The sequence below is a fragment of the Chenopodium album genome, chromosome 20 (assembly GCF_948465745.1).
Source record: "Chenopodium album chromosome 20, dcCheAlbu1.1, whole genome shotgun sequence".
Taxonomy (NCBI): domain Eukaryota; kingdom Viridiplantae; phylum Streptophyta; class Magnoliopsida; order Caryophyllales; family Amaranthaceae; genus Chenopodium; species Chenopodium album.
In genome coordinates this window covers 38,873,908-38,886,550 of record NC_137853.1, presented here as the reverse complement: position 1 = coordinate 38,886,550, position 12,643 = coordinate 38,873,908, and the positions used below count along the sequence as shown (strand labels likewise).

General features: G+C 36.5%; 2 protein-coding genes and 1 non-coding gene across 3 annotated transcripts; 1 reads left to right on the top strand and 2 right to left on the bottom strand.

Annotated features, from left to right (window-relative positions):
• Positions 1 to 4,555: 4,555 nt before the first annotated feature.
• LOC145599268 (thaumatin-like protein) lies at positions 4,556 to 5,626 on the top strand. The gene is made up of 2 exons (XM_081655668.1): positions 4,556 to 4,801; positions 4,893 to 5,626. Exons 1-2 carry the CDS (start codon positions 4,741 to 4,743, stop codon positions 5,567 to 5,569), a joined length of 738 nt encoding a protein of 245 aa, XP_081511794.1. The 5' UTR covers positions 4,556 to 4,740; the 3' UTR covers positions 5,570 to 5,626.
• A 263-nt stretch (positions 5,627 to 5,889) lies between these two features.
• LOC145599983 (small nucleolar RNA snoR143) lies at positions 5,890 to 6,030 on the bottom strand. The gene has a single exon (XR_014104223.1). It is a non-coding gene; the product is annotated as a small nucleolar RNA snoR143 (small nucleolar RNA).
• Positions 6,031 to 11,809: 5,779 nt separating this feature from the next.
• LOC145598872 (uncharacterized) lies at positions 11,810 to 12,636 on the bottom strand. The gene has a single exon (XM_081655270.1). It carries the CDS (start codon positions 12,592 to 12,594, stop codon positions 12,082 to 12,084), a length of 513 nt encoding a protein of 170 aa, XP_081511396.1. The 5' UTR covers positions 12,595 to 12,636; the 3' UTR covers positions 11,810 to 12,081.
• Between the last annotated feature and the right edge of the window lie 7 nt (positions 12,637 to 12,643).

The window sequence follows — 12,643 nt, the reverse complement described above, 5'->3', positions numbered from 1 at the left end:
GGGATTCGACCTGTATTTGCTAAATCTCTGCTAACACTACTAGAATTAAGGCGGTTTCCGACGGAAAAAATCCCTCGAAAACACCCTGATTTCCGTCGGTAATGGTGTTTCCGACGGAATTCCGTCGGAAAGTGTCGTCGTAAAAGTGTTTGTAGGAAAATCGACCTTTTTCGACGAAAATTCCGTCGGAAACACTGTTCCGACGGAAATTCCGACGAAAATTTCCGTCGTCAGAGGTTTTTCAGTCCAAGAAAAGTCCGTCGGAAATTTCCGACGGAATTGCGTTCTGTCGGAAATTTCCGACGAAAATTCCGTCGGAAAACCCTTTTAAAAAAAATAAAAAAAAAGTGCACCACCCCATACCACCACCAGCCCGCACCGCAATACCACCACATCCACCGCAACAAATAAAGCTAAAAAAACTCCTCAAATATTCCCTACAACCACCACCTCACGGCCTCACCTCCCCCTTAACCTCTTTACCAGCTCAAACCCCTCTACGATCCAGCCACCATCGGTCCACCACCGCCGAACCCTAACCCAGAACCACCCAAATCAGCCACCGTCACCGAACCCTAGCCCAGAACCTCCCAAATCAGCCACTACCACCGAACCCTAGCCCAGAACCACCCAAATCAGCCACCATCACCGAACCCTAGGCCAGAACCACCCAAATTAGCCACTATCACTGAACCCTAACCCAGAACCACCCAAATCACCCACTACCTTAACCGACCCCTCAACCCGAAACCCCAAAAAAAAAAACTGAAAAATTAAGATAAAATACAGAAAAAAAAACTAAAAACAAAAGATTAAAACTTTGTAGATCTACTACACTTACCACAACAATTCGACCACAATCAACCAAATTTAGTCTTGAATTTGGGTATATAAGGTCAAGTTCGACCATTAAAACGCTAGATCTAGCATTTTCATGGTCGAACTTGACTTTAAAACCATGAATTTCCTCCTTAAACCATGAATTTGCTCTTTAAAACCACAAATTTGTTCCTTAAAACTATTAATTTGCTCAGAGAAGAGGAGGACGAAGCGAGAAGAGAGGGCTGAGAAAAGAGGATCAGAGTAGAAAGAGAAGACGAGGAGAAGAGGAGATAGAGAACACCGTTGGAGATCGCTTTTGGGGGTGTTGTTTACGTTGTTGTTCGATCTTGTGGCGGCGGGTGGTAGTGTCGGCGGTGGAAAGAGAAAGGAGTGAGAAGAAGAACGAGAAGTAAAGAATGAAGGAGGAGGAAAGAGAAGGAGCAGAGAAGAGGGATGAAGGAGGAAAGAGAAGGAGCAGAGAAGGAAAGATGAGAGAGAAACAGAGAAGGGGGAAATAAGAGAAAGGGAGGCGGAAACAAGAGAGGGGGGAAATAAGAGAAGGAGTGCGTTTTAGGGTAAAGGAGAAAAATCGGTTTTAAATTTTTTTAAAATTATTTTACGACGGAAATTTCCGACGGACTATAAATCCATCAGAAATTGTAATTTCCGACGGAATTTTCCGTCGGAAATTGAAATTTCCGACGGAATTTTCCGTCGGAATAAACATTTATTTCGACGGATTTTTTATCCGTCGTAAATTTCTGACTAATTTCCGACGGAAATGTTTAATTCGTCGGAAATATCCGACGGAACAAAAATCCGTCGGAAATTTTGCTTTTTCCGACGGAATTTCGAGTCCGTCGTAACCAATCCGTCAGAATTAGCCTGTTTTCTAGTAGTGTAACAACAAACACCGTGCACTTGCTGTATAACTTTTTATTCATCAGTCCCGAAAACTCCAAAATTTCTCAAAAAACGTGGATAATAGGCTTCAATTTTGGCAATTTTTGACTTTTTTTGGCTGGAAAATAAAAATTGCCGAGATGTTTACCATGGACCCTAATATCCTCCAGGAGTCCAATTGGGTGGGTGGTACCATCCAATTTTCCTTTTAACGTTCAATTTATCCGTTTACAACTTGCTTAGATTTTATAAATTCAAGTTTATCACGGACGTTTATGACAACATATAATGATCATATATGGTTTCAAATGACATTATATGACCCCAAGATGTGTCCTCTACAATCTCAAGACTTTTCGACACCGGGTCCCTAAACCTCCAAAATTTATCAAAAACACGTGGATAATAGTCTTCAATTTTGGCAATTTTTGACTTTTTTTTGGGCCGGAAATAAAAATTGTCGAGATCTTTATCATGGACCCTAATATCCTCCGGGAGTTCAATTGGGTGGGTGGAACCATCCAATTTGCCTTCAAACGTTCAATTTATCCGTTTACAACTTGCATCGATTTAATAAGCTTAAGTTTATCACTGACGTTTATGACAACATATAATGATCATATATGGTTTCAAATGAAATTATTTGACATTATACGTAGCCGAATAATGGACATATATGGGTCGAAACAATATTATATGACCCCAGGATGCATTCCGTATTGTCCGTGAATTTCCAACACTTGATCCCGACACCTCCTAAATTGCTCCGATTGCATGTAATATACCTTTCGTTTTTGGCTTCCGTGTATCATTTTTTCACCCGGCGAGATTATGCATCCTTGTACTTCCATGGGTTCCTAAAGGACCTTGGGAGTTATAAATAGTGCCCATTAATCCTTAATCATCATGTCTTAAGGGTCTTGGGAGTCGTAAATAGTGCCCGGAACCAAGCATGCCTTGTCCTTGGGTGCACATGTCTTGTGCACATGCCATACGCCCCCTTGCACCATCTAAAATCCCAACACTAAGGCTTTGTAACTTGTTTTAATATTGTACTTAGCATTTTTTAGCATATAAGATGCATCGCTAACCTCGTTTTCCAAAATATAGGTGCTTTTAGGTAATTGGGAGAGGAGGGGACGAATCGGAGCGCCATATGGATGAATCTCAGTGGATCGTGGCAACAAAGTCACTCTGCCACTTACAATACCTCGTCGTTTATTTACGTTGTGTGCAAATAATTCAACCCACCGCTCAGTAAGAATTGTACTTCAAGGCGGCTTTCACGGAGTCATGGAGCATCTGACACGAGAGCTTAGCCTACGACACGTGCCCTTGGGGGTCGAAGCCCCTACTGTAGGACTACAATTGGGGGATTCCGGAATTACCTAGTTACATTACATAACATAATATATAAAGGCAAAATCAAGAAGGACATTTGACGACGTTACATTAAAATTTTTTCCCACCAATAATACTTTGCTATTTAAAAAAAAAAAAATCATTCTTATTAGAAAAAAGAATTTTATCTAAATGGTTACATTTGTTTTTTTTTTTTTTTTGTTTTTTTTTAATTTTTTTTTATGTATATAATGCTATTTAAACTTTTTAAAAAATATTGAGTCAAATAATTATTTAGTTATTTATAATATTCTTCATAAAGTGTGATAATTAGTCTTTTAAGGGTTTGTTCTAATATACTGAATTCAACTGTACAGAAATGATTGGAGCTGAATTGAAATAAAGCTGAACTGAACATGCCCTAAATCTTTATTTTTTTATACTCTTATTATAATTTTGTTGTCATTAAAATTATTGAGCAACCGTGTATTATTGGACGGGGTTTAACCTAGCTTAGAATACACGGATACACCAAAAATAAAGTACTTAGTGAGTATAATACTCAGTAAGGACCGTAGCAAATACTTTGATCCAACCTAGTACTTTAACCAGGTTAAAAATAAGATAATAGTTTAACTTTCGGCTTCCACTACATAGTAGCATGGTTCTATCGAATCTATAGACTTTGAAGTACTAGGTGATTAGTTTATAGGGATTTATTAGTTATCAAGTATAACTCATGGAAGAAGCAACCATTAAATTCCTCCTTTGTGCATGTGGGCAGACAAAATGGATATGGAGAATTCGAGACATCATATTTCACTTTATCTAAGTAAACATGAATATAGAAAATACAAATATTTTTTGAGGAAAACAAATATTTTTCGAGATCAATTGAGTTTACCGTGTACATCATGCAATCACACCCCTAATTTGCTTAAATATTTTGTGGGATCAAGATAAGCATTATATGCCTTAAGCCTTATTAACCAAAAACTATATTTTTTCCCCTAAGAAACTTACCTATTGCCTTTAATTATAACAAATAAAATTTATATGAATCAATGAATGTAAATTTTCTAAATATAAAAAGGTTATAAAAATTGTTCATCGAGACTCAATGATTTGAAGGTGAACTTTTTGCATTGGCCAAAGTAAAATTACAAATAAAAGTTAGCTAATTACTTAAAAATGACGAGGAAATATTAATTGAACCGAAAAAAACACTAAATAATGGGATAATTATTTAGAATTAAACGAATGTCGTGATTATTTTACTGATACAATATAACTTCCTTTTTCTTCTTTGATCTTAGATGATTAGGAAATAGAATAGTGAGCACCTTGTCTTGGAAGCAATGGATAAATTCCCACTTTCTCAAAATGGATTTTTTTTTTTTTTTTTTTTTTTTGTAATTTCAAATAATGATCTTCAAAGAATAAGGCACCAATATTAAACTATAAAAGGAAAAAGATGAAGAGATAAAGAAAGAAAAGGGGATTTGAACATACATCGAAGTGATACAAAGATATTCAATTCTGGAAGATTGTCTCAAGTTATTTTACCCATATATAAGAAGATTTAGTGGGTGGAGTGAAGCAGAACTCTATGTAAATTTTTCCCAATCAATACCACAAATTAGTGTTTAGCATACCAAATTTCAAAGCTAAGCTATGAAAAACCTTTTTCTTTATTCTTGTTTCCTGTATCTGTTGGTTTTAATCTCTATTACAGGTATATTTTGTTGTAAATATTGCCTCTTGTTCTTTCATAACATGTTTGTTTTTTGACAGTACAAAAAAACTGACTGTTTTTTCGGTTGCAGACGCTGCTGTTCAGTTGATCATAGTGAACAACTGTAATGAAGAGCTGTGGCCGGGAATCTTAGGAAACCCGGGTCAGCAAAATCCCAAAGATGGCGGCTTCAAACTCAACAGCGGCGAGGAAGTTGTTCTTGACCTGCCTGACAAATGGGCAGGAAGGTTATGGGGCAGGCAAGGTTGCAGTTTTGATGCAGAAGGAAAAGGGCAGTGTGAGACTGGCGACTGTGCTAGTCAACTTCACTGCCGCGGCACAAGTGGAGTCCCCCCAACCACGGTTGTTGAAATGACATTCGGGTCATCAGTCTCTCCTCTACATTACTACGATGTCAGCCTCGTTGATGGATTCAACTTGCCAGTGTCAATGAAACCGGTAGGGGGAGGTGTCGGATGTGGTGTGGCTAAATGCGATGCTGATCTGAATGTATGTTGTCCATCAGCATTGGAAGTTAAGAAGGGTAATAAAGTGGTTGGTTGCAAGAGTGCTTGCTTAGCTATGCAATCTGCTAAATACTGCTGCACAGGCGAGTTTTCGGATCCTAAAACATGTAAGCCTACCGTCTTTGCTAATCTGTTCAAGGCCATTTGTCCGAAGGCATACACCTACGCTTACGACGATTCATCGAGTCTTAACAGATGCAGAGCACCAAGATATGTTGTGACATTTTGTCCTCCAAAGTAGTTCATTAATCACACATCACAAACAATCAAACTACTGTTTAAGCAAGAGCTAATACTTCTAGTAATCACTTATTAGATTATCTTTTACTTTGTAAGTCTGTAATCTTAAGAAGCTTTAGCTGTAAGAATGTCCATCAATTCGTTAGATTAAGTCCATCTAAAGTCGGGGTAATGAGAATCGAACATAATCATTTTAGTAAAATTATACTTTTGCAAATTTCGTCGATCCTAAATCAATTTGGGAGTAAGGCTTTGTCGTTGTTGTATACATACATTTTTTGCAAACTTTCAAAATTGATTTAATTTTGATTTTGAGGGAAAAAATGTGAGAAGGAATTAGTAGACAAGGCGCAACGATAAGCAACCTCATCTGTGGATCCATCTCTAAGGTTGTCTGGCCGCTGCTAAATTTTATTGATTTGATTTTCATCAAAAACAATAAAATTCAGCTTTTTATTTATGCACCTTAAATCAATGGAACCCATTATTGAATTTAATTAGTGGGTACCAATATTTATACTAAGGTGCAAAATTAATTAATTAATCAAATCAAGAACACATTTCCAGATTTCAAAGCAAAATCCCAGAAAAATACGACAAAATGTCAAGAAAAAAACGTTGATTGTAGAAAAAAAAGGGATGAAATGTAATCCAACCATGTGCCCAATTTGATCATCGGAAAGAAGAACAAATGGGCGAGTAAATTGGAAGTTGAAATTGAAAAACTCCATTAATTTCGCAAACGAAGAAATTGCCTCAAAACATGGAAAATGGTTATGGGACAGAGTGCGTTTGCTGATTAAAAAATTGAAGAACCCTAAAATTTACAGATTAAATTGATGAAATGTTTCAGCATATAAGGGCCCGAAAGATCAGAGAGAATCAAATTCAGGCGAGTGATACTGATAAATTAGGGTTTTGCAAGGCTCCGATTCAGGAAAAATTGGTTGGATTGTAAAATAATTTCGAAATCCAAACAAGAAGCTACCTTGCTTTTGATTCTGTAACTATTAACAAATTGAATTTGTAATCAGAATTGAAAAATAAAAAAATAAAAAAATAAAAAGATTTGAAAATTTTGGGGAAAGAGAGAGAAAATGGGGGAAGAAGATGACTGGTGAAGATTGTTGGTGCGCACGAATGATTAGGGTTGTGAGCAAGCTCAGATTTTATAATCAGAGATTTTTTGCGAAGTTAAGAGATGTCCAACCCTAATTTTGAGGTTCAAAAGCCAGGCCCAAATAATAGCCCAAAAAATGTTCATGATAATTTTTTAAGTACTACTAAGGTTTTTATATTAGCTTTAACCCTAATGATGAATTAGGGCGATCTTTACCTCAACTTATAGAAGCAAGTAATTCAAGTTAAGTAAGATAGGTTTTTGTCCTGGAAAAATTTGAAGTGTTTTTGTTACTAACATATTTGAATTAGCTAAAGGACTTAATAAATTTAAATTTTATAATATTAATTAGTTAGATTTTTAATTTTTATAGAGGTAATCAGAAGATGAGATGAACTTTGTCACTATGTAGCAAAGTCAACCATTTTTCGTATGATTAATTTGTGACTCGTAGGGGATTATATCACAGTTCGTTGTCTAAAACAAATTTTGTTTTGGAAAACCCTATCCAACATGAGCAAAAATAAAACAAGTTTGTGAAAAAACACCATTCCATTATATGGTAATAGAGATAGCGCCTTGGATTGTCTTAGGGGCATTTTCAAAGAGACAAGGCAAGACTTAACAAATTATTATAGGACATGATTACAAGGGGAGCAGAGCCACAAAGCCATGAGACAAGAACGAGTTAGATGCTGACCACCAAGGAGGCTTACTTAGGTCCTTAGGAAACCTCACGAAAAACCTCCATGGATAACCTTTTCAGCTCCAAATATGAATCCCATAGGCTATTTAAAGTCTAATACACAAAATTGGATCATTTGGATAAATTATATGGCTATTGCAAGGGTGTTTTAAAGTTAGTAGGTACTTTTGTTGTTGGTACAGTCTTGTGAAATGACACCTAAATTATGGATCAAATCTCATCAAATGTTTTTAAGATTCATCAAGTACGTTCTCTTAAAGGAGAAAAATATGGAGGTAAGAAGTTAAAAAACACAAGCAAGTTGGAATCAAATCTTACATGAAAGTCATGGCTATTCACAACACTTTTAAACATATAGCTAATTACAATATACTAGTCAAAACGGTTAATGCAAACAATTAGTAGCTAAAAGCTTATTTTCAAACAAGGCCATAGTCTATACAACGTAGACTCTTTAGAGTCACATAAATTGGATTCAAACTCGTCATCATCTCCTATTTGAAGACTTTGTACCGAAAGAACTTGTGTTGCCATTTTTTCTTTTTTGAAAACGTCCTAAACTAGTATACACCTGATTATGACGAGTTTCTCTTAGGGAAAGTCTAACTAATCTAAACAAATACTGTCTGGTTATTGTGATATATCTATACCAAAGACTATATGGTACTCTTTGTCTAGAAGAGAAAATGGGATGACCTTTAAAAGACAAAATGATTTATTTTTATAACTGTATAATGTCTCATCTAATAACTCAACAATTAAAAGGGAAGATGGGAAACACAAAGCCAAGATCATACGGGACAAACAAAAAGGTGCAACTTGACTAGTAGACTAGTAGTGTATGTGATCCAACATGACAATGACAGCAACCAATGAAACAATAAATCATTATGCAATGGACAATCAAAAGAGAATACTCAGGTTGTTTAGTTGACATCAAATAGCATGTGATATACAAACTTCCTAAAGGATAAATCACGCATGCTAAATATTCTCCTCAGAAGTCAGGACAGATTTACTAGATGGAAAAGCTAAAACCTTGTATCTCCTATTAGATTGCATGGTTTGAATGAGAACAAAGGATATGGGAAAGTCAATGAAGCGGTTTATAGACCACTGGTATCCTAATTCAATCATCTCAAAATGCAGCTAATGAGGAGATTTTCAATAGCATGTTTGTCTAAGTTGTCCATTCATGTCACACAAATTCAGACTTTAATAGCACTGTAGGGAAATAAAAGTTTAAAAGGTTTTGAGAGCTGTAGCAGACTAGCAGGATAATCTTCAATACTCTTATTTCAGAAGCTGTAATAGAAGAGCATATAACCAATTCAATCATCTAAAATTGCAGCTAATGAAGAAGACCTTCAATAGCATGTTCATCTTAGTTGCCCATTCATGTCACAGAAATTCAGACTCCAATAGCTCTGTAGGGAAATATAAGCCTAAAAGGTTTTGAGGGCTGTAGCAGGATAAACTTCAATACTTTTATTTCAGAAGCTGCAATAGAAGAGCCTAAAACCATCCATTTTTTTACCACTCTCAATATCATGGTTTCAACCAAAAAAGCAACCAGGGCAGTCTATCCCCTGCTGCAAGGCTTCCTGAGCATCTTAAGTTCATGTATCTTTACTCTTCTATCACTAAACAGACTCTTCCAGCCCTTTAAAGAATGGTCAAGGACAAATGCAGAAAGAACATGGTGGACGAATACGTTCAAATTGTGAAAAGTCACAAATAACTGCTCAGTACATCTTATGCACAAGACCCAAGTACTTGAATAGAAAAGATAAGACTTCTAAGTTTCAAGGATATCGTTACTGCCCTTGCCACCTTAGCAACTCAAGCTAATTTTTAACTTCCAACAACTCTCCTTAATGGTAAGCCAAAATAGTTAAGCTTGAATTGGTCCTGCATCACTCAGCTTTTCAACCAGTGTTTTTGGGCGACAGGGTCCTATAGCCTAAGCAGAAAGCACAGGGGTGAGGTAAGCACCTAATTGAAGTAAGGTCAGTTCTTAAAATCAAATATTTTGTTCATAAAACAAGGCTGTAGCCTTGCAAACAGTAGGACTCTGGCGAACTTAATGTAGTTACTGCACCTCATTAAAAATGCATTGCCGTGCTGCCGTGCATTTCTTAGCAGCAGCTTGGGCTTCAGAAAGAAATTAGAGAACACATCTGAGGCTTCAAGTACTAGTGCTTTTCTCATAGTCACTTCAAAAAGTGACATGGCTAGCACAGGCAGCTCAAATTTCTGCCCAACAATATTCACACATGATAATCTCCTGTCCTATAGGAAGGTCAAGGACTCTGAGAGACCCATTAAATTTTACCTTGCATAGATTAAGATGACTAACACAGATTACTCATCAAAAGCCAGACAAATTTTCATGAAAAAAATTCTAGAAAAACAACCCTGTTTTTGACATCAATAAAGGGCCAACTGATAATAATGTCATAACTTCCATAAAAGTATAATTAAACTAGATCTTTTTGCATTCATATAACCTTGCAAGGAGCAAAACTTCCAACTGCATAATTAAACTACCCAAACAAAAATTTACAGTAGCCTCTAATTCCTCAAGATATAAGCACTAATTTCTTCCAATATTTGAATTAATACATCAAGTTCCCTGGTCTGCAAAAAGTACATGCTATTCAAGATCAGCTTTAAAATAATACTTCATATTGACCACAAATGTCCACTCTAGGCCTCTGCAAGCTTATGAAAAGCAAACAACATTTTCCAAGATAATTTCACTTAACGATGACCCCTAATGGATTCTCCACTGAAGTGTAAATAGACTAGAGGAAAGGATCAATCAATGCTAGCACTAAAAAGACACAATCCCAAACTTCTTCAGAACATAAAGGGTTACTCCATATTACAGCTTTTCCTTCCTCTAACATGTAGGCACTTATATCACCTTGGATTTTCATTATTTATTTATAGGCATCATAGTAACTAAATTTCACTGCACTGTAACCACATTTCACATGATCCTTTTTCCAATTCAGATGTAGCTCTCATTTCTACGAAAGCTACTACAGTAAATAACATCCATTACAGAAAACTTCAAATGGCAGCAGTTCAAATTACATTTCTAAGAGACCCAAAATTTCTTCAAGAAGCCTAAATCAACACAACCTCTACCCCCGACAAACCCAGAAAACTCAAGATAGTGCATGTATGGTATGAATTTAGGGTAGAAAATGGAATGGAAACAATTTAGAAAGGGCTATGTTAACTGTTCCCATTATTTTGTTTGGCATAACTACTAAAAAGTATCCCCTTATAGTAAATTAAGGATTTACAGGGGTAACACCTATTGTTGACTTAGAGTTGGAAAGGGTAATAAATTAAAATAGGTAGTAATGGTTATCCTTCAGAAACTGAGTGTATCACCACACATCTCATACCAAGCTATAGGTAATGGAAAAAGTTGATTGAGTGCCATCCTCAAAACTTGATAAACAACAATTTTCCATGATAATTTCACTTAACGATGACCCATAATGGATTCTCCACTGAAGTGTAAACAGACTAAGAGGAAAGGATCAATCTATGCTAGCACTTAAAAGACACAATGTCAAACTTCTTCAGAACATAAAAGGTATTACTTTCTCCGTATTACAGCTTTTCCTTCCTCTAAGATTGTAGGCACTTATATCATCTTGGATTTCAATATTTATATATGGGCACCATGGTAACTAAATATCATTGCATGTAACCACATTTCACATGATCCTTTTCCCAATTCATTAAGATGTAGCTCTCATTTGTATTAAAGCTATGAAAGTAACTAACATCCAGAACAGAAACCTTCAAATGCCAGCAGTTCAAATCGCATTTCTAAGAGACCCAATATTTCTTCAAGAAGCCTAAATCAACACAACGTTTACCCCCAACAAACACCATAGTGCATGTTTGGTATGAATTTAGGATATAAAATGGAATGGAAACAAATAAGAAAATATTATGCTAACTGTTTCCATTATTAATTGTTTGGTATAACTATTATAAAGAATCCCTAATATCAAATTGAGGATTTAGGAGGGTAACACCTATTGTTACCATAGAGTTGGAAAGGGTAATAAAGTAAAATAGGTAGTAATGGCTATTCTTAAGAATTTGAGTGTATCACCTCACATCTCATACCAAACTATAGGTAATGGAAAATTTTAATCGAGTCCATTCTCAAAACTTATAACATCATACATTATACGATTAACGATTTATACCAAACGGCTCTTCACTTTGAACAATCAAGTTCTCATATTTTCTGCCAGTAGCATATAATCTCACCTCAAACAGCCCTTATATAAACTCAATTCCTACCACCAATCTAGTCAACATTTGACCATAATTATAGTTATAGCATGATGTCTAAGCAATAGCAATTCCAGCAAACATAATCTTAAACAAAACATCACAAATAGATAAATTTCCAAGCTCAACAATTCAACATAACCATAATTGAGCAAATATTAATCAGAACTTGCAAAAATAAATTCCACATTGTCATCAACAATTCCCCATCGTCGTCATCATAGCAACAACAAAATTCCAGAATAACGCATCCCAATTGCATCAAATCCTTATTATCAAAATCAAGAAACAACAAAAAGAACCCATAAAATGCTTACATTTCAAACCCCAGAAACCCTAATGAAATTGGGGAAAATTAAGGAGTATCCCAAGGCTTAGGCTCAGGAAGAGCAACAACCATACCTTGATGCTCCTGCGAGAGAACAACCTGACAACCCAACCTAGCATGCTTGTTAAGAACACGATTTCGCTGATTCCTCTTGAGCACATACTGCTCATCATACGAAGCAGCAGGAATCTTCTGGAGCCATTCTTGAGCAATATGAACCTCGCATTCAGCAGAACAAGCTTCGATGTCTTCAAGACGATGAGAAGCAGGGTCGATTAGATCGTGATTAGTTAGGGCTTTGAGTAGGGTTTGGCCGGAGAGACCGATGATTTCGCGCTTGTGGCCGTCTAAATCGATTGCGAAGAGCTTGACGATTCGATCGGAGACTTTCTTGGTGCCGCCGGTGGATGGGGCGGAGGAGGCGGCGGAGGTGGTGGTGGTGCGGGTGAGGAGGGATTTGGAGAGGAGAGAGAAAGCGGAGGAAGTGGCGGTGGTGCGGTGAAGGTGGGTGGAGATACGTTGGAGACTTGCGATCGCCATTGTGTTGGGGTTTGTCAAGTGAGACTCAATTAATTGCCTTGAGGCTTGA

Bases quoted from the DNA above. Each gene is read 5' to 3' on its own strand.
- LOC145599268 (XM_081655668.1), top strand. From the start codon at position 4,741: ATGAAAAACCTTTTTCTTTATTCTTGTTTCCTGTATCTGTTGGTTTTA. The intron at 4,802-4,892 runs GTATATTTTGTT...TTTCGGTTGCAG, and splicing joins GGTTTTAATCTCTATTACAG to ACGCTGCTGTTCAGTTGATC.
- LOC145598872 (XM_081655270.1), bottom strand. From the start codon at position 12,594: ATGGCGATCGCAAGTCTCCAACGTATCTCCACCCACCTTCACCGCACC.